We start from the raw sequence: 22,537 nt of genomic DNA, 5'->3' as shown, positions 1-22,537 counted from the left end.
AAAGAGCTATTCAGTTTTGGAAACGTCTAAAATACAGTGACCCCCTCTCATATCATTACCAAGCCCTGCAATGCCAAGATCTGAGCAAAGAAAAGAGTCCCCTCATCCAGCTGGTCCTGGGGCTGAGTTCGCAAACCTGTTCTACTAACACACTGAAGCCTCAGGACCAGAACATCCAATCAATCAGAAAAAACCAAATTATAACACAGTCAAAACAAAACTACATTGCTTATTGGAAACACAAGCAAAAGCACAAAGCAAAATGCAGTGCTATCTGGCCCTAAATCGACAGTACACCGTGGCTAACTATTTGGGGGGAAGCAGAGAGCTGTGGGTTGGCAGCACACTACATTGCTGCCTGCCATAAGATGAGGGACAGTGTCTGACAGACCAACCAACCTGCACATGTCCTCTATGCTTATTGTTATTGTTGAATGTATGGTTATTTTGACCTTTGGATATTGTTGTTACTGTTGTCCTGTTGACAATTTTGATTCTTATTATTCAAATATTCTAAATATCAAAAGTAAGCTTTGGCAATATGTACATTGTTACATCATGCCAATAAAGCAAATTGAATTGAATTGAGAGAGAAAGGGTGAGAGAGAAAAATAGATATACAGAGAGAGGTAAAGGGAGACAGAAATAGACAAAAGGGAGTGAGAGAGAGACTGAAAAAGAGAGGAAGGAAAGTGATATAGAGAGGGAAACGCAGAGAAAGAGAGGAGAGAGAGAGGTAAAGGGAGACAGAGAGAGAGAACAGAGGGAGAGGGAATGAGATATGGATGGATGGATGGAGGGAGAGGTCTGGAGTGCTTTTTAAATAGGAGTTAATGCAGAGGGTTCACTTACTTATAGACAGACAGATGCACATGTGGTATTAAGGCGTGTGTCAGAGATACTGCTTAGATCACACACACACACACACACACACACACACACACACACACACACACACACACACACACACACACACACACACACACACACACACACACACACACACAGAGAGAGAGTGACGCACACATGCACATACACACACACACACACACACACACACACACACATACACAAACGCAAACACGAGCAAACACACACGCATGTTTGATTGATGATTTGGGAATGGCCTGAACCATCTCTAACTCCATCAGTTGGAAAACCATTTGAGTGTTTAAATGCTCCAAATGTTAAATATGCAAGTGTATACACATGCGTATGTGTGTGAGTGTGTGTTGGCACGTGCGTGTGTGACTGTCTGTCTGTGTGTGCGAGCATTGTGTGGATTGACAAACAAACAAAACAAATCTGCAAAATAACAATACACAGGAGTATGGAAATGTAAGAGGATTGGGGACAAATCAAGAGCGACAGAAAGCACCGCAGCAACACAGAAAATAAGGGATTAATAGTGACATGTCACAGAGAGAGAGAGAGAGAGAGAGAGAGAGAGAGAGGGGGAGGGAGGGAGGGATGGATGGATGGATGGAGGGAGAGAGAGTAGGGGGGAGAGAGAGAGTAGGGGAGAGAGCGAGAGAGAGTAGGGGAGAGAGAGAGAGAGAGAGAGTAGGGGAGAGAGAGAGCGAGAGAAAGGAGGGAGGGAGGGAGGGAGGGAGGGACAGGTGACAGAGATGTGAGAGATGCTCCACAGATGATCAACAGTGGCAGATGTACAGGGAGAGATATAGACGGAGATAATAGAAGAACGAGAGAGTGACAGAGACTCTCAGATGAGACAGAAAGACAGAGTGAACAAACGAACTCGAGTGAGAGTGGCAGAACGAGTCAGAGAAACACTATATGAGTGATAGAGGAAGTTAGCCTGATATTTGTCTTCATTTGTCTAGAAGGATGAGTGAAGCCGGAAGCATCTTAAACCTGGAAGACATCCCTGAAGGAAGGTTGGAGAAAAAGGTAAGAGTGTGTGTGTGTGTGTGTGTGTGTGTGTGTGTGTGTGTGTGTGTGTGTGTGTGTGTGTGTGTGTGTGTGTGTGTGTGTGTGTGTGTGTGTGTGTGTGTGTCATTTATGAGGTAAAGTCATTTAGACACTCCAATCATATCCATCTCCCGCAAAACAAAGCTCAACGCCTTATTTGAAATGCCAAGCCAATGATTCCATTTAAATGGTCATCTCTGTTAGGGTCATTTACTGTCATGGAACATTTCCCATAATGCATTCCGTAATCCTTGTTAGACACTGAATTGTTCTGTGTTTGTGTTTAAAGCTAGAATCTTCATCTGAAACAATAACAAAGTGTATTCCCCACCCCTGTTGGGATGGGATGGGTCTGGAAAAATGTAACCACTCTCAAATTCATAGACAGAGCCATGGATGCAGGGGACTGACAATTCATAACATAATAATTACAGATTTAACCATGTTTTGAGGCTGTTTGTTTACATTTACATTGTTGAAAAACAGAGTAAACAAGCTTACTTTGGGTTCTGATGGGGTACGACAGTTGAACTGAGCTCATGAGGCATTTCTAAGTCATATTCTTCAACAATCACTTGATATAAAGTATATCATTACTTCATACATCCCAAAATGTACGTAGAAATTCTATCTTTAAGATTAAGAAATATGCACGATCCTGTTTTAATGCATGAAATAACTTAGCAACTTCTAGTACAGTAGTATAGTGTCCTATTGTGAGTCTTCTAGTACAGTAGTATAGTGTCCTATTGTGAGTCTTCTAGTACAGTAGTATAGTGCCCTATTGTGTGTCTTCTAGTACAGTAGTATAGTGCCCTATTGTGTGTCTTCTAGTACAGTAGTATAGTGTCCTATTGTGAGTCTTCTAGTACAGTAGTATAGTGTCCTATTGTGAGTCTTCTAGTACAGTAGTATAGTGCCCTATTGTGAGTCTTCTAGTACAGTAGTATAGTGTCCTATTGTGAGTCTTCTAGTACAGTAGTATAGTGTCCTATTGTGAGTCTTCTAGTACAGTAGTATAGTGCCCTATTGTGTCTTCTAGTACAGTAGTATAGTGTCCTATTGTGAGTCTTCTAGTACAGTAGTATAGTGTCCTATTGTGAGTCTTCTAGTACAGTAGTATAGTGCCCTATTGTGAGTCTTCTAGTACAGTAGTATAGTGCCCTATTGTGAGTCTTCTAGTACAGTAGTATAGTGCCCTATTGTGTCTTCTAGTACAGTAGTATAGTGTCCTATTGTGAGTCTTCTAGTACAGTAGTATAGTGTCCTATTGTGAGTCTTCTAGTACAGTAGTATAGTGTCCTATTGTGAGTCTTCTAGTACAGTAGTATAGTGCCCGATTGTGAGTCTTCTAGTACAGTAGTATAGTGCCCTATTGTGTCTTCTAGTACAGTAGTATAGTGTCCTATTGTGAGTCTTCTAGTACAGTAGTATAGTGTCCTATTGTGAGTCTTCTAGTACAGTAGTACAGTGTCCTATTGTGAGTCTTCTAGTACAGTAGTATAGTGCCCTATTGTGAGTCTTCTAGTACAGTAGTATAGTGCCCTATTGTGTCTTCTAGTACAGTAGTATAGTGTCCTATTGTGAGTCTTCTAGTACAGTAGTATAGTGCCCTATTGTGTCTTCTAGTACAGTAGTATAGTGCCCTATTGTGAGTCTTCTAGTACAGTAGTATAGTGTCTTATTGTGAGTCTTCTAGTACAGTAGTATAGTGCCCTATTGTGAGTCTTCTAGTACAGTAGTATAGTGTCCTATTGTGTGTCTTCTAGTACAGTAGTATAGTGTCCTATTGTGAGTCTTCTAGTACAGTAGTATAGTGTCCTATTGTGAGGCTTCTAGTACAGTATTATAGTGCCCTATTGTGTCTTCTAGTACAGTAGTATAGTGCCCTATTGTGAGTCTTCTAGTACAGTAGTATAGTGCCCTATTGTGTCTTCTAGTACAGTAGTATAGTGCCCTATTTTGTCTTCTAGTACAGTAGTATAGTGCCCTATTGTGATTCGTCTAGTACAGTAGTATAGTGTCCTATTGTGATTCTTCACTCACACCTACTACATAACTGGAGGCTATATACTTTACTGTATCAGAACATCAGTTAACTCTCTGTTTGGGTAATTTCTGTCTCTGTCTGTCTCTGTCAGGGCTCCATCAAGAAGAAGATAGAGAAGTTAAGGAGATGGAGCTCCTGCAGCATAAAGAGGCCTTCTAAGAAGACTAAGACCAGAAGCCTGTCCACCGCTACAGAGGCACCAGAGGAGACCTGGGGGCTCAAGACCCCCGAGAGGAGGAGGCTCAAACCCATCATCGCCTCCGTCTTCGGACAGGTAAAATACTGGGACAGGTGGAGTGACTCAACTGTTGGAGTCTTTACCTAGTCCTTACCTGTGGGAGTTCTTACCTGAGGAAGTCCTTACCTGGGGGAGTCCTTACCTACAGACGTCCTTACCTGGGGGAGTCCTTACCTGGGGGAGTCTTTACCTGGGGTAGTCCTTACTTGGGGGAGTCCTTACCGACGACCTTACCTGGGGGAGTTCCTACCTGGGGGAGTCCTGACCTGGGGGAGTCTTTACCTGGGGGAGTCTTTACCTGGGGGAGTCCTTACTTGGGGGAGTCCTTACCTACAGACGTCCTTACCTGGGGGAGTTCTTACCTGGGGGAGTCCTTACCTGGGGGAGTCCTTACCTGGGGGAGTCTTTATCTGGGGGAATCCGTACCTGGGGGAGTCTTTATCTGGGGGAATCCGTACCTGGGGGAGTCTACCTGAGGGAGTGCTAGCCTGGCAGTGTACTTGTCAAGGCATTTACTTGTAGGTCACTTGACTTGTGAGAGTCCATATACTTCTGGGACATCTTAACTGTTGGTCTGTCTCTGTACCTTTGGGTCTCTTTACTTGTGACTTCTTTCATTCTGGTTTCATGTGGTCGTATAGAAAAGTAGTTGAAGCATTCTGTTGTGATAAAATTAAATGAGAGAAGACACTCACACACAAATAACAATTGTTTAGTCTGTCCAAACACTTTTCCTGGGTATAGTTCCCAGATGTGGAGTACCTTCACCAAGACCAGAGACAGAGAACAAAAGAACGAGAGCTACACAGAGAGAGAAAATCACAGAATCTAAAAGAGAGAAAAATAATGAAAGAAAGAGTGTGTGAGAGAGAGAGAGAGAAAGAGAGAGAGGAGAGGGAGAGAGAGAGAGAAGAGAGAGAGAGAGAGAGAGAGAGAGAGAGAAAGAGAGAGAAAGAGAGAGAGAGAGAGAGGTAAAGGGTGACAGATATAAAAAAAATGGAGTGAGAGAGAGAATGAATAGAGAGGGAGGAGAGCGATATAGAGATGGGGAAATAAAGAGAAAGAGAAGAGACAGAATGAATGTCAGTGTCACTGACCCATTGTTCCCTGGGCCCAGTTTTTCTGCAGGATTAAATGCGTTGAAAAATTATGAATAGAACAGGCATCCCCATTGAAGTCAATGATATGAACGTTCTATTAATTCTATTTCTAATCATTTAATCCTATCAGTGACCTCTTGTTCTCAGGGCATAATGAGTCGGACAAAAGTAATCACCCCAGAGTTGGGATGCTGCTAAATCAGACCTAATCAAATGCTCTCCGCACCCAACTGCCAGATTGGGAAAAAGCTGCCTCAATAAAAATTCTGATTATGACACCAGGGTTGACCTTACGTAAGGAAGTGTAGTTATCTTATATAAGCACTGTTCTTAGGGTTTATAGACAGAGGAAGCAAAATAGCGTTTATAGAGGAAGAAGTATAGTGTTAATAGAGGAAGAAGTATAGTGTTAATAGAGGAAGAAGTATAGTGTTTATAGAGGAAGAAGTATAGTGTTAATAGAGGAAGAAGTATAGTGTTTATAGAGGAAGAAGTATAGTGTTTATAGACAGAGGGAGCTGTATAGTGTTTAAAGAGCAAGCAGTATAGTGTTAATAGAGGAAGAAGTATAGTGTTTATATAGGAGGAGTATAGTGTTTATAGAGGAAGCAATATAGTGTTTTTATAGGTAGCAGTATAGTGTTTATAGAGAAAGTAGTATAGTGTTTATAGAGAAAGTAGTATAGTGTTTATAGACCGAGGAAGCAGCATAGTGTTTATATAGGAGGAGTATAGTGTTTATAGACAGAGGAAGCAGCATAGTGTTTATATAGGAGGAGTATAGTGTTTTTAGAGGAAGCAGTAAGCCATTTACAGAGAAAGCAGTATAGTGTTAATAGAGAAAGCGATATAGTGTTTATAGAGAAAGCAGTACAGTGTTTATAGAGGAGGCAGTATAGTGTTTATAGAGAAAACAGTAGTGTTTCTAGATAGAGAAAGCAGTGTAGTGTTCATAGACAGTGAAAGCAGTATAGTGTTTGCAGACAGAGGAAGCAGTATAGTGTTTATAGACAGATAAAGCAGTGGGGTGTTTATAGAGGAAGCAGTATAGTGTTTATAGAGGAATCAGTATAGTGTTTATAGACACAGGAAGCAGTATAGTGTTTATAGAGGAAGCAGTATAGTGTTTATAGAGGAAGCAGTATAGTGTTTATAGACAGAGGAAGCTGTATAGTGTTTATAGACAGAGGAAGCAGTAGGGTGTCTATAGACAGAGGAAGCAGTTTAGTGTTTATAGACAGAGGAATCAGTATAGAGTTTATAGACAGAGGAAGCAGTATAGTGTTTATAAACAAAGGAAGGAGTCTAGTGTTTATAGAGGAAGCACTGTAGTGTTTATAGACATGGAAGCAGTATAGTGTTCATAGACAGAGGAAGAAGTACAGGGTAGTGTTTATAGAGAAAATATTATTGTGTTTTTAGACAGAAAAAGCAGTATAGTATTTATAGAGAAAGTAGTATGGTGTTTATAGACAGAGGAAGCAGTATAGTGTTTATAGACAGAGGAAGCAGTATAGTGTTTATAGAGGAAGCAGTATAATGTTTGTAGAGAAAGCAGTAAAGTGTTTACAGAGGAAGCAGCATACTGTTTATAGATAGAGAACCCAGGATAGTGTTTATAGAGGAAGCAGTATGGTGTTTATAGACAGAGGAAGCAGTATAGTGTTTATAGACAGAGAAAGCAGTATGGTGTTTATAGAGGAAGCAGTATAGTGTTTTTAGACAGAGGAAGCAGCATAGTGTTTATAGAGGAAGCAGTATAGTGTTTATAGAGGAAGCAGTATAGTGTTTATAGACAAAGGAAGCAGTATAGTGTTTATAGACAAAGGAAGCAGTATGTTGTTTATAGAGGAAGCAGAATGTTGTTTATAGCGGAAGCAGTATGGTGTTTATAGATAGAGAACTCAGTATAGTGTTTATAGACAGAGAAAGCAGTATAGTGTTTATAGAGGAAGCAGTATAGTGTTTATAGAGGACACAGTATTGTGTTTATAGAGGAAGCAGTATAGTGTTTGTAGACAGAGGAAGCAGTATAGTGTTTATAGACAGAGAAAGCAGTATAGTGTTTATAGAGCAAGCAGTATAGTGTTTATAGACAGAGAAAGCAGTATAGTGTTTATAGAGCAAGCAGTATAGTGTTTATAGACAAAGGAAGCAGTATAGTGTTTATAGACAAAGGAAGCAGTATGTTGTTTATAGAGGAAGCAGAATGTTGTTTATAGCGGAAGCAGTATGGTGTTTATAGATAGAGAACTCAGTATAGTGTTTATAGACAGAGAAAGCAGTATAGTGTTTATAGAGGAAGCAGTATAGTGTTTATAGAGGACACAGTATTGTGTTTATAGAGGAAGCAGTATAGTGTTTATAGACAGAGGAAGCTGTATAGTGTTTATAGACAGAGGAAGCAGTAGGGTGTTTATAGACAGAGGAAGCAGTTTAGTGTTTATAGACAGAGGAATCAGTATAGAGTTTATAGACAGAGGAAGCAGTATAGTGTTTATAAACAAAGGAAGGAGTCTAGTGTTTATAGAGGAAGCACTGTAGTGTTTATAGACATGGAAGCAGTATAGTGTTCATAGACAGAGGAAGAAGTACAGGGTAGTGTTTATAGAGAAAATATTATTGTGTTTTTAGACAGAAAAAGCAGTATAGTATTTATAGAGAAAGTAGTATGGTGTTTATAGACAGAGGAAGCAGTATAGTGTTTATAGACAGAGGAAGCAGTATAGTGTTTATAGAGGAAGCAGTATAATGTTTGTAGAGAAAGCAGTAAAGTGTTTACAGAGGAAGCAGCATACTGTTTATAGATAGAGAACCCAGGATAGTGTTTATAGAGGAAGCAGTATGGTGTTTATAGACAGAGGAAGCAGTATAGTGTTTATAGACAGAGAAAGCAGTATGGTGTTTATAGAGGAAGCAGTATAGTGTTTTTAGACAGAGGAAGCAGCATAGTGTTTATAGAGGAAGCAGTATAGTGTTTATAGAGGAAGCAGTATAGTGTTTATAGACAAAGGAAGCAGTATAGTGTTTATAGACAAAGGAAGCAGTATGTTGTTTATAGAGGAAGCAGAATGTTGTTTATAGCGGAAGCAGTATGGTGTTTATAGATAGAGAACTCAGTATAGTGTTTATAGACAGAGAAAGCAGTATAGTGTTTATAGAGGAAGCAGTATAGTGTTTATAGAGGACACAGTATTGTGTTTATAGAGGAAGCAGTATAGTGTTTGTAGACAGAGGAAGCAGTATAGTGTTTATAGACAGAGAAAGCAGTATAGTGTTTATAGAGCAAGCAGTATAGTGTTTATAGACAGAGAAAGCAGTATAGTGTTTATAGAGCAAGCAGTATAGTGTTTATAGACAAAGGAAGCAGTATAGTGTTTATAGACAAAGGAAGCAGTATGTTGTTTATAGAGGAAGCAGAATGTTGTTTATAGCGGAAGCAGTATGGTGTTTATAGATAGAGAACTCAGTATAGTGTTTATAGACAGAGAAAGCAGTATAGTGTTTATAGAGGAAGCAGTATAGTGTTTATAGGGGACACAGTATTGTGTTTATAGAGGAAGCAGTACAGTGTTTGTAGACAGAGGAAGCAGTATAGTGTGTATATAGACAGAGAAAGCAGTATAGTGTTTATAGAGGAAGCAGTACAGCATTTATAGACAGAGGAAGCAGTATGGTGTTTATTGATAGAGAACACCGTATAGTGTTTATAGACAGAGGAAGCAGCATAGTGTCTATAGAGGAAGCAGTATAGTGTTTATAGAGGAAGCAGTATAGTGTTTATAGATGGAGAACACAGTATAGTGTTTATATACAGAGGCAGCAGTATAGTGTTTATAGACAGAGGACGCAGTATAGTGTTTATAGAGGAAGCAGTATAGTGTTAATAGAGGAAGCAGTATAGTGTTTATAGAGGAAGCAGTATAGTGTTTATAGAGGAAGCAGTATGGTGTTAATAGACAGAGGAAGCAGTATAGTGTTTATAGAGGAAGCAGTATAGTATTTATAGATAGAGAACACAGTATAGTGTTTATAGACAGAGAAAGCAGTATAGTGTTTATAGACAGAGGAAGCAGTATAGTGTTTATAGATAGAGAACACAGTATAGTGTTTATAGACAGAGAACGCAGTATAGTGTTTATAGACAGAGGAAGCAGTATAGTGTTTATAGAGGAAGCAGTATAGTGTTTGTAGAGAATGCAGTACAGTGTTTACAGAGGAAGCAGCATACTGTTTATAGATAGAGAACCCAGGATAGTGTTTATAGAGGAAGCTGTATAGTGTTTATAGACAGAGGAAGCAGTATAGTGTTTATTGAGAAAGCAGCAGAGCAGCATAGACAGTAGGATTGATTGTTCTTTCTGTTTAAACCACTGTTCATCAGCCATTCATGTTAACACACCGTACACTGAGAAACAACAGATTACATGGTGCTGGAGGAAATAAACCGTAATCCTTTGACCATGAAAAAAAGCTTAGAATGAAACACAATGTCAATGTTCAATGTTCACTAAAGGAAGTAAGGAAGAAACCAGGATATAGTATGATGCTCTTCAGCTCTTTATGTTCAAACTCCAGTTAGGAGTCCCCTGATCTGATATAGAATGAATGAAGATGAATGGACAGACACCTGAAGTAGACGGAACAGAAGATGAGATGAATGCGAGACACTGGGAGAGAGAGAGGAGAGAGAGAGAAAAAGATGGAGGGAGAGAGGAGAGAGAGAAAGAAAGAAATAGAGAGAGGACAGCGAAAGAGAAAGAGAGAAAGGGTGAGAGAGAGAGGAGAGAGAGAAAAAGAGGGAGGGAGAGAGAAAAAGAAAGAGAGAGAGAGGAGAGAGAGAGAGAGAGAGAGAGAGAGAGAGAGGGAGAGAGAGAGAGAGAGTGGGAGAATAGTCATGTTCTTTATCTAGCATGTCCACAGATGTTCTACTGACTCATTTGACCCCAACTACAACACCATGATCAATATGTTACTACATTTACATGACAACATAAGACTACCCATATATCATCAGGAGTCATGTGGAGAATAGACAGGGTTCTCACTGAGTCACTGTAGTTATTTAACACTTCCAGATCTAATAGGGTGACACACAAGTAAACAGAGAGAGAGAGAGATGGACAGTTGTCATTCAGAGAGAGAGAGAGAGAGATGGACAGTTGTCATTCAGAGAGAGAGAGAGAGAGAGAGATGTACAGTTGTCATTCAGAGAGAGAGAGAGAGATGGACAGTTGTCATTCAGAGAGAGAGAGAGATGGACAGTTGTCATTCAGAGAGAGAGAGAGATGGAAAGTTGTCATTCAGAGAGAGAGAGATGGAAAGTTGTCATTCAGAGAGAGAGAGATGGAAAGTTGTCATTCAGAGAGAGAGAGAGAGAGAGATGGACAGTTGTCATTCAGAGAGAGAGAGAGAGATGGACAGTTGTCATTCAGAGAGAGAGAGAGAGATGGACAGTTGTCATTCAGAGAGAGAGAGAGAGAGATGGACAGTTGTCATTCAGAGAGAGAGAGAGAAAGAGAGATGGACAGTTGTCATTCAGAGAGAGAGAGAGAAAGAGAGAGATGGACAGTTGTCATTCAGAGAGAGAGAGAGAGAGAGAGAGAGAGATGGACAGTTGTCATTCAGAGAGAGAGAGAGAGAGAGAGAGAGAGATGGACAGTTGTCATTCAGAGAGAGAGAGAGAGAGATGGACAGTTGTCATTCAGAGAGAGAGAGAGAGATGGACAGTTGTCATTCAGAGAGAGAGAGAGAGATGGACAGTTGTCATTCAGAGAGAGAGAGAGAGATGGACAGTTGTCATTCAGAGAGAGAGAGAGAGAGATGGACAGTTGTCATTCAGAGAGAGAGAGAGAGATGGACAGTTGTCATTCAGAGAGAGAGAGAGAGATGGACAGTTGTCATTCAGAGAGAGAGAGAGAGATGGACAGTTGTCATTCAGAGAGAGAGAGAGAGAGATGGACAGTTGTCATTCAGAGAGAGAGAGAGAGATGGACAGTTGTCATTCAGAGAGAGAGAGAGAGAGAGAGAGAGAGAGAGAGAGAGAGAGATGAACAGTTGTCATTCACAGAGCGAGAGAGAGATGGACAGTTGTCATTCAGAGAGAGAGAGAGAGAGAGAGAGAGAGAGAGAGAGAGAGAGATGAACAGTTGTCATTCACAGAGCGAGAGAGAGATGGACAGTTGTCATTCAGAGAGAGAGAGAGAGATGAACAGTTGTCATTCACAGAGAGAGAGAGATGGACAGTTGTCATTCACAGAGAGAGAGAGAGATGGACAGTTGTCATTCAGAGAGAGAGAGAGAGAGAGAGATGGACAGTTGTCATTGATACGATGACTCCTGAGACTTCTCCTGAATGGATACAATGCTAGGGGCCTGCCAGCAATACGGACAATCAGACTGAATGGTACCATGGAAGGTGTGTTGTTATGGTAACAGTCATGGGTCCAGATTAGTGTTTTAGTGAGGGCTAGGAGAGTGTCTCAAATGGCACCCTATTCCCTACATAGTGCACTACTTTCAAGGAGATCCCATTGGGCTCTGGTCAAAAGTAGTGCACTGCGTAGGGTATAGGGTGCCATTTGGGAAGCAGGTGGGTCAGTATAGATTTACAGCAACAACAAAAAAACATTTCAAAACATGATTTCAGAAAAGGGTGATTTCTATCTTTCATTCTTCCATTCTGCCTGTTGCTCTGCAAGTCATTGATCTCCATGGCAACAGAGATATTGACAGAAGGACAAAAACAGGAAAAATGGACAGAAAAGCTTTACATTGACATTTTAGTCATTTAGTATACGCTCTTATCCATAGAGACTTAAAGGAGCAATTAGGGTTAAGTGCCTTGCTCAAGGGCACATTAGCTGATTTTCCACCTAGTCGGCTCTGGGATTCAAACACTCTCAACCGCTAGGCTACCTGCTGCCCTGGGGTGAGGGAATGGTGAGAAAGGGAGGATAGATTGATTGGGAAACATTGAGAAGGATGGAGGGATGGAGGGAGGGTTATGGTGGTGAAATTAAACCACTCAGAGGATAAAATGATCCCTTTACAGACAGATTCACTCTCAGCTGAGACTAGGAGACGGTTAAAGACTAGTCTTAGGACCTAGCATAGGAAAAACTACAGGAAATAGTTCAATATAACACGTAGGAAAAACTACAGGAAATAGTTCAAAATAACACTTAGGAAAAACTACAGGAAAAGTAACATTAAGGAAGGAGATGGTTAAAATCATTAAGAGTGGATTGACACACTTGTCTGTTTAAGCTAGAGATATCTAACACGATGGGGTTCTCTGTAAGACCCGGGACGGGACTCGTCTGAAGGTGACCTGAAGGTAACCCAGTACCGGTTCAGATAATGAATGGAAGTAACACAAAAAAGGAGATAAATATGTGTCCAAAAAAGAAATATATACAGTATTTCCTGAGCTTTCTTCTGTCTCATAGATACTAGACAGACACTTCAAAACCTTCTGATTTATTTTTGCACTGTTTGTTTTGCCTTTTTATGAACGTGTTAATGAATTTGTTTCTCTGGGCTATAGTAGTAAAGGCCAAATTCCATAGCTGTGGGAAGTAAGGCTGCTGAAGGTGCTGTAAAAATAAGATAAATCATATATATATATATATATATAGACAGACAGTGCAAACAAGCTGAGCTGATCTGACATGGTCGTTTGACAGCTGTCATACAGAATATAAGTGTTTATCTCTCTCTATTTCTCTATCCCTCCCTCCCTCCCTCTCTCTCTCTGTCTTTCTATCCCTCTGTTTCTCTCTGGTCTCTCTCTCCTATCATGTCCATCCCTCTGTTTCTCTCGGGTCTCTCTCTCCTTCTGTCATCGTGGCCCTATTGTAATCCATTCCAATCATTCTAGAACATACCAGACAACCCAAATCTCAAATACTGTAGATGAAGGAAACACAATCACACTACACACTGCAGGTCTACAGGTCTACAGAGAATTATGGAGAAAGTGGGAGTATCAATGGGAAATATGGAACAATCCAGTGAGAGAGAGAGAAGGAGTGAGGGGGAGAGAGAGAAATAGAGTGAGAGAGAGAGACAGAGAGTGAGAGAGAGAGAAATAGAGAGAGAAATAGAGAGAGCGAGTGAGACGGAGATAGAAGAGAATAGAAGAGAGAGAAAGACAGGAAGAGGGGCCAAATTGTTAAAAAGTAACATAGACTAGATCAGGGGTACGTAACCCTGTACCAGGAGTATCACAGGAGCTGCAGGGTTTTGTTCCAACTGGGCACCACACCTGACCAACTGAGCTATTTGATCAATTCAGTGATTGCCTAAATTCAACACAAATAAATACATAACCTAGACATGTACAATATTAAGAAAACACATCACTGTTGTGCTACAGCTTCCATCCACAATGGACATCTTTCACATCATCTACATGTAAATAGATAGATAAACACATGGGAGGGATATTTACATTTTAGTCATTTAGCAGACGCTCTTATCCAGAGCGACTTAGAGTAGTGAATGCATATATTTCATACATTTATTTTTAATTTTTTGTATTTTTTTGAACTGGCCCCCGTGGGAATCAAACCCACAACCCTGGCGTTGCACACACCATGCTCTACCAGCTGAGCCACAGGGAATCACGAAGCAGTGGATTAAAGGGGTGATAACAGAAGGCCTGTGAGTGTTAGTAATAAAGAGGTAAGACAACTTGAGGGGAGGCGTTCTAGCAACAAGGGGTGGAGTTAGGGTAGATAGCCCATCTAGTCTGTTACACTCCAAGGACCAGGTACTGCCAAATATAGTAACCATAGGGTATAGGAGTTATTATGTGAGGGCTTATGTACCGAAGCCTTTAAGATGTTATAACTGCCAGAGGTTTAGGCATGTGGCAACAGCCTGTAAAGAGGAAATATGAACCAGCAATGACATGCTGCTGCTGCTGTTGGCCTCAATTATTATACTATTTGTGTGAGTGTTTGATTCACTGTTCATTCTGAGATATCTGATGCCTGGATATGTGTACTAGAGAGAGAGGAGAGGAGGAGAGGAGGAGAGGAGGAGGAGAGAGAAGAGAGGTAGGAGAGGAGAGAAAGGAGAGGAGGAGAGGAAAATGGGGAGGAGAGGAGAGGAGAGATAGGAGTGGAGGAAAGAAGAGATGAGAGGAGGAGAGAGAGGAAAGGAAGGAGATGAGGAGAGAGAGGAGAGGTAGAAGAGAGAGGAGAGGAAGGAAAGGAGGAGATAGAGGAGAGGAGGAGAGAGAGAAGAGGAGGAGAGAGACAAGAGGAGGAGAGAGAGGAAAGGAATGACAGAGGGGAAAGTAAGGAGAGGAGGAGAGGAGAAGAGGAGGAGAGAGAGGAGAAAGAGGAGAGTAGGAGACAGAGGAAAGGAAGGAGAGGAGGAGAGAGGAGAGAGAGGAAAGGAGGAGAGAGAGGAAAGGAAGGAGAGGAAGAGCGAGGAGAGAGAGGAGAGGAGGAGAGGAAACCAAGGAGAGCAGGAGAGAGAGGAGAGGAGGAGAGAGAAGAAACAAAGGAGAGGAGGAGAGAGAGGAGAGAGAGGAGAGGAAATGAAGGAGAGGAGGAGAGAGAGGAAAAGAAGGAGAGGAGGAGAGAGAGGAGAGGTAGGAGAGAGAGGAGAGAAGGAGAGAGGGGAGAGAGGAGAGGTAGGAGAGAGAGGAGAGGAGGAGAGAGGGGAGAGAGGAGAAGAGGAGAGAGAGGAGAGAAGGAGGGAGGGGAGAGAGGAGAGGAGGAGAGAGAGGAAAGAAGGAGAGAGGGGAGAGAGGAGAGGTAGGAGAGAGAGGAGAGGAGAGGAGGAGAAAGAGGAGAGAAGGAGGGAGGGGAGAGAGGAGAGGAGGAGAAAGAGGAGAGAAGGAGGGAGGGGAGAGAGGAGAGGAGGAGAGAGGAGAGAAGGAGGGAGGGGAGAGAGGAGAGGAGGAGAGAGAGGAGAGAAGGAGGGAGGGGAGAGAGGAGAGGAGGAGAGAGAGGAGAGGAGGAGAGAGAGGAGAGAGGAGAGGAGGAGAGAGAGGAGAGGAGGAGAGAGGGGAGAGGAGGAAAGATCAGGGAGATGTATCTTGCTGTGGAAAATATACAAATGTGTCTTTTGATGGAAAACCCATGAGACAGATGAACTAGTGTGAGTGTGAAGTGTGAGTCAGTAGGACTAGACAGATGATGACTAAATGTTACAACAGATGACACACACACACACACACACCCACACACCAAACACAGCAGACTATTGCATTTAACTTGATTAAAGTTCCGCTCAACCTTCAAGAGGCTCAGAGGAAAGGGTCAGGAAGCAGTCACACACGGAGACAGACGCAGGCTCACACACGTAAGAACACACACACACATAGTTACGCAAGCTCTCTGTCTCTCTCTCACACGCACGCACGCACGCACGCACACACACACACACACACACACACACCAGGGTCAGGATGGCGTGGTGGGAAATCCTTTCTTCTGAACACCGTCATAAAGTTGTTGACTCTGTGATATGAGATTGTTATTAAAATGTGTTTCTACCCTCTCTCCCGTCATCCTACTATGTCTAAGCCTGCGTCCCAAACTGGCACCCTATTCCCTACATAGTGGACGACAATTGGGCCCTAGTTAAAAGTAGTGCACTATATAGGGAATAGGGGTGCCTTTTGGGATACATACTAAGACATCTGGTGTGTTTAATGCCGTTGAAAAGAGGAGACAATCACATTTCCTCAGCTGTTTGATCCAGGGTTACGTGTTGTTACTTGACTGTAGGCTTATTCCTCAGCTGTGAATACAACATGAAATTACACCAAGGAGTCCGAGGACTATGATTTTACATGTGAAGTTCTCTGCTGTTTGATGAATGTGGACTTTCTTTCGCTGTTCTGTACGGCGCCCTTCAGTTATTGGACATTGTCATTCAGGGGTCGTTCCAAGAAGAGTACCTTTTGCATCGTTTTGATATTTTAAGTAGAAATGATGCACCAATATTGAATTTTAAAATCTTGTTACATTAAATGAAGTGCCCTTTAATATAGACCACATGGAGAATTCAATACATCAGATTTTTTTCTACGAATACAGACTTGCTCCGTGCACCCTCTGTGACCTCTAGGAAAATTTTAACCCACCTAACCCCGACATTTCTCTGCGTTTTCAGCATCATTGTAAAGCCCTATTTATTTGTTGCTTTGAGAAAGTAATTTCTGAATATTATTATTTATTTGATCTGATAAGTAATTAATTTACATCTGTCTCTCATTTAAAATCAACACCGTTACGTGAACTGAACTCTCCTTTTAATATGGTGAAACTATTCTCTTTCTTTTCAAAAGAAACGAGAAACCATCGTGTAAAAGCAGGTGAGCTGGTTCTACTCTTCCTGGTCATTTTCTGCTGTTTTGTTTTGTCGAGCGTCGGTGTTTGTTTTGTAAGCTTCCATTCCTCCTGTCACAAGGAGATTTACGGCAGATGAAATCGTCAACCCTGTTACGGTCAACCCTGTTACGGTCAACCCTGTTACGGTCAACCCTGTTACGGTCAACCCTGTTATTTTATTTGACACTTACTATAGTCATTTTTTTACCCCCTTGAGATGGAAAACATGTTTTTTATGGAGTTGAACATGTGCTCTTTACAGTGGTGGCTGCTGTGGGGAGGACGGCTCATAATAAAGGCAGGAAACCATTTGTTTGATGTTGTTGATACCTTTACACTTATTCCGCTCCAGCCATTACCACATGATCGTCCTCCCCAATTAACGTGCCACAAGCCTCCCGTGGCTCTTTATGACAGAATGTTACAATTAAATCTGATCAAAAGTATTTTTGGGACCAAAAAGCTACAATTCTCAAAAGGTACTGAACTGGTGCAAACATCCTCATAATACGAAAAAAGTACCATCTTTATTTCAGGTAGGCTATCCTAAGAATGGATCAACCGGAGGAAGACGTATATAAATTGCTCAACAGCATTCACTATGATCTGACAGCGCTGGCCTGGTTGGAACCCACGCCGGAAAACTCAGTGGTCCTCAACCGGAGTCAGCCGGTGACCATTGATCTTCTGATTGTGTTAGACTCCCACCTACTGGGGATTCTCTAAAATGACTGCTTCTAGTGGTCTAGATTGAGTACTGCAGTCTCTCATGCAAAACTGGGCTTGGTGCTGTAGTTAGTGTTAGGACGTTCCATTGCAGTTTGCTATAGATTGATACAGAGAGGGGGCGAGGGAGGGAGGGAGCTCTATCAAAAGATGGAGATACAGAATATTGGAAGGGAGAGAGGGAGAGAGGGAGACAGAGGGAATGATAGAGGGAGAGAGAAGTGACAAGGGGGTGAGAGAGAGAGAAGAAAGAGAGAGGGGGTGATACAAAGAGCGATAGAACAAGAGAGAGATACAGAGGGAGACAGTGGGAGTGAGAGAGGCAGTGATAGAGGGAGAGAGAAGAAAGAGAGAGGGGGTGATACAAAGAGCGATAGAACAAGAGAGAGAGAGATACAGAGGGAGGAGTGTGTGTGATTGCCTTTCCAATGTGACAATAGGGATTAGTGTTGTGGTGCCCAGCTCTACTCTAATGGCCTGGACACACAGCTACTCTCTACTGTAGTCACCACACTGCTGGGGGAGCACACACACACACATACACACACACACACACACACTTTCAGCAAATTACAAATTACATTTACGAGGAAAGAAATTGACAATTTCTGAAACGATCATAATGTACAACTTGAACATATTTCAGGGCTTATTTGATCATGAAGATATGAAGTACATAATCATTTTTCATAACACAACTATTACATCATAATTCACTGTGACATTTTCACCCTCATATTCTTCATCCATTTCTCATAATGCTGATACCATCTGTCTCATTTGTGCCGGAATCTTCTTCCCAATCATCCACGGCAAAACGAGACAATGTTGGCTTCTAACTGTTCCTAGACATTCTAACTGTTCCTAGACATTCTAACCGTTCCCAGACATTCTAACCGTTCCCAGACATTCTAACCGTTCCTAGACATTCTAACCGTTCCTAGACATTCTAACCGTTCCTAGACATTCTAACCGTTCTTAGACATTCTAACCGTTCCTAGACATTCTAACCGTTCCTAGACATTCTAACTTTTCCTAGACATTCTAAATGTTCCTAGACATTCTAACTATTCCTAGACATTCTAAATGTTCCTAGACATTCTAACTGTTCCTAGACATTCTAAATGTTCCTAGACATTCTAAATGTTCCTAGACATTCTAACTGTTCCTAGACATTCTAACTATTCCTAGACATTCTAAATGTTCCTAGACATTCTAACTGTTCCTAGACATTCTAACTGTTCCTAGACATTCTAACTGTTCCTTGACATTCTAACTGTTCCTTGACATTCTAAATGTTCCTAGACATTCTAACTGTTCCTAGACATTCTAACTGTTCCTAGACATTCTAACTGTTCCTAGACATTCTAACTGTTCTTAGACATTCTAACTGTTCCTTGACATTCTAAATGTTCCTAGACACTCTAAATGTTCCTAGACATTCTAAATGTTCCTAGACATTTTAAATGTTCCTAGACATTCTAACTGTTCCTTGACATTGCATTCTAAATGTTCCCAGACATTCTAACTGTTCCTAGACATTCTAACTGTTCCTAGACATTCTAACTGTTCCTAGACATTCTAAATGTTCCTTGACATTGCATTCTACATGTTCTGAAGCAGTACTCTCATGTAACCCCTGCTGGTTTAAGCAGTATTAAACTGTATTACTACGGTGGCTGTTTAAATCCAAGTAATGCCTTTATCTTCTGTTGGAACCCAAGTCCTGCTGGATAGATCCACACAGAAAGAACAGCAGGCCAAGAACCCAAAACATCTGCAAGAGGAGAATATAGAAATAGAATGGATAGAATAAAAATGTGGTGTGAGGTTGACCATGAGGTTAGATTTTGACAGTTCGGAGGCAAAATGAGGTGTGAGATTGACCACGAGGTTAGATTTTAAAACAGCGAGGAGGCAAAATGAGGTGTGAGATTGACCATGAGGTTAGATTTTAACATTGAGGAGGCAAAATGAGGTGTGAGATTGGCCATGTAGTTAGATTTTAACAATGAGGAGGCAAAATGAGGTGTAAGGTTGACCATGAGGTTAGATTAGGTCCCGTTTGGCTCAGTTGGTAGAGCATGGTGTTTGCAACGCCAGGGTTGTGGGTTTGATTCCCATGGGGGACCAGTACGGATAATTTTTTTAAATGAAATGTATGCATTTGCTACTGTAAGTTGTTCTGGATAAGAGCGTCTACTAAAAAATGTAAAAATGATTATGCTTTATCTTGCCAATATGAGGCTTTTTATTTGCAAGGTGAGGATAAACGAGCCGGGGAACAGTACAATTACTTACAAAATCAAATAGGACGATGAACAGAAAGGTAGGTCTAATAAACTGACATGATTAACATAAAACTCTAACAGAAGAACACCAAGGCTTCACTGCCTGTAAAGCCAGCAGCATGCCACCCTGTTAATGTCTGTCCTGTCTGTCTCTCTCCAACAGTGGCTTGCTTCTTGTAGCGATACCCATTACCCAGAATGCATCACAAACCCTACCAATTACCTAATTGACAATCAACTTCAATAAAGGCATGAAAATGGTACACAAACATGTTCAGGTCATTTACATTTACATTTAAGTCATTAAGCAGATGCTCTTATCCAGAGCGACTTACAAATTGGTGCATTCACCTTATGATATCCAGTGGAACAACCACTTTACAATAGTGCATCTAAATCTTTTAAGGGGGGGGGGGTTAGAAGGATTACTTTATCCTATCCCAGGTATTCCTTAAAGAGGTGGGGTTTCAGGTATCTCCGGAAGGTGGTGATTGACTCCGCTGTCCTGGCGTCGTGAGGGAGCTTGTTCCACCATTGGGGTGCCAGAGCAGCGAACAGTTTTGACTGGGCTGAGCGGGAACTGTGCTTCCTCAGAGGTAGGGAGGCGAGCAGGCCAGAGGTGGATGAACGCAGTGCCCTTGTTTGGGTGTAGGGCCTGATCAGAGCCTGAAGGTACGGAGGTGCCGTTCCCCTCACAGCTCCGTAGGCAAGCACCATGGTCTTGTAGCGGATGCGAGCTTCAACTGGAAGCCAGTGGAGAGAGCGGAGGAGCGGGGTGACGTGAGAGAACTTGGGAAGGTTGAACACTAGACGGGCTGCGGCGTTCTGGATGAGTTGTAGGGGTTTAGTGGCACAGGCAGGGAGCCCAGCCAACAGCGAGTTGCAGTAATCCAGACGGGAGATGACAAGTGCCTGGACTAGGACCTGCGCCGCTTCCTGTGTGGGTCGTACTCTGCGAATGTTGTAGAGCATGAACCTACAGGATCGGGTCACCGCCTTGATGTTAGTGGAGAACGACAGGGTGTTGTCCAGGGTCACGCCAAGGTTCTTAGCACTCTGGGAAGAGGACACAAGGGAGTTGTCAACCGTGATGGCGAGATCATGGAACGGGCAGTCCTTCCCCGGGAGGAAGAGCAGCTCCGTCTTGCCGAGGTTCAGCTTGAGGTGGTGATCCGTCATCCACACTGATATGTCTGCCAGACATGCAGAGATGCGATTCGCCACCTGGTTATCAGAAGGGGGAAAGGAGAAGATTAATTGTGTGTCGTCTGCATAGCAATGATAGGAGAGACCATGTGAGGATATGACAGAGCCAAGTGACTTGGTGTATAGTGAGAATAGGAGAGGGCCTAGAACAGAGCCCTGGGGGACACCAGTGGTGAGAGCACGTGGTGCGGAGACAGATTCTCGCCACGCCACCTGGTAGCGACCTGTCAGGTAGGACGCAATCCAAGCGTGGGCCGCACCGGAGATGCCCAGCTCGGAGAGGGTGGAGAGGAGGATCTGATGGTTCACAGTATCAAAGGCAGCAGATAGGTCTAGAAGGATGAGAGCAGAGGAGAGAGAGTTAGCTTTAGCAGTGCGGAGAGCCTCCGTGACACAGAGAAGAGCAGTCTCAGTTGAATGCCCAGTCTTGAAACCTGACTGATTAGGATCAAGAAGGTCATTCTGAGAGAGATAGCAGGAGAGCTGGCCAAGGACGGCACGTTCAAGAGTTTTGGAGAGAAAAGAAAGAAGGGATACTGGTCTGTAGTTGTTGACATCGGAGGGATCGAGTGTAGGTTTTTTCAGAAGGGGTGCAACTCTCGCTCTCTTGAAGACGGAAGGGACGTAGCCAGCGGTCAAGGATGAGTTGATGAGCGAGGTGAGGTAGGGGAGAAGGTCTCCGGAAATGGTCTGGAGAAGAGAGGAGGGGATAGGGTCAAGTGGGCAGGTTGTTGGGCGGCCGGCCGTCACAAGACGCGAGATTTCATCTGGAGAGAGAGGGGAGAAAGAGGTCAAAGCACAGGGTAGGGCAGTGTGAGCAGGAAAAGCGGTGTCGTTTGAGGATCGGATGTCATCAACCTTCTTTTCAAAATGGTTGACGAAGTCATCCGCAGAGAGGGAGGAGGGGGGGGAGGGGGAAGAGGATTCAGGAGGGAGGAGAAGGTAGCAAAGAGCTTCCTAGGGTTAGAGGCAGATGCTTGGAATTTAGAGTGGTAGAAAGTGGCTTTAGCAGCAGAGACAGAAGAGGAAAATGTAGAGAGGAGGGAGTGAAAGGATGCCAGGTCCGCAGGGAGGCGAGTTTTCCTCCATTTCCGCTCGGCTGCCCGGAGCCCTGTTCTGTGAGCTCGCAGTGAGTCGTCGAGCCACGGAGCAGGAGGGGAGGACCGAGCCGGCCTGGAGGATAGGGGACAGAGAAAATCAAAGGATGCAGAAAGGGAGGAGAGGAGGGTTGAGGAGGCAGAATCAGGAGATAGGTTGGAGAAGGTTTGAGCAGAGGGAAGAGATGATAGGATGGAAGAGGAGAGAGTAGCGGGAGAGAGAGAGCGAAGGTTGGGACGGCGCAATACCATCCGAGTAGGGGCAGAGTGAGAAGTGTTGGATGAGAGCGAGAGGGAAAAGGATACAAGGTAGTGGTCGGAGACTTGGAGGGGAGTTGCAATGAGATTAGTGGAAGAACAGCATCTAGTAAACGTACATATTACCATCAAACCACACTTTAAATAATGGTGTTCACATGCTTTAAACAACATCAACAACATACGTCCCCCGGGAATAAGCTACTACTGCAATAACCCTTACCATAAAAACCCTTGCCTCCATTTGATGTCACAACTATGAGCAGGAAATGGACCAAACCC

General features: G+C 42.8%; 1 protein-coding gene across 1 annotated transcript in view; it reads left to right on the top strand.

Moving 5' to 3' along the window:
- Positions 1-1,706: 1,706 nt before the first annotated feature.
- LOC115190194 (calcium-binding protein 2) overlaps positions 1,707-22,537 on the top strand; it is a 36,249-nt gene continuing 15,418 nt past the window's right edge. Inside the window, exons 1-2 of the mRNA XM_029748692.1 lie at positions 1,707-1,911; positions 4,074-4,256. Coding sequence (XP_029604552.1) covers positions 1,849-1,911; positions 4,074-4,256 — 246 coding nt within the window. The 5' untranslated portion in view covers positions 1,707-1,848. The remainder of the gene's footprint in view (positions 1,912-4,073; positions 4,257-22,537) is intronic.

Source organism: Salmo trutta, chromosome 4 (genome assembly GCF_901001165.1).
Source record: "Salmo trutta chromosome 4, fSalTru1.1, whole genome shotgun sequence".
In the NCBI taxonomy this organism is placed as follows: domain Eukaryota; kingdom Metazoa; phylum Chordata; class Actinopteri; order Salmoniformes; family Salmonidae; genus Salmo; species Salmo trutta.
This window is presented reverse-complemented; position numbering and strand designations above follow the sequence as displayed.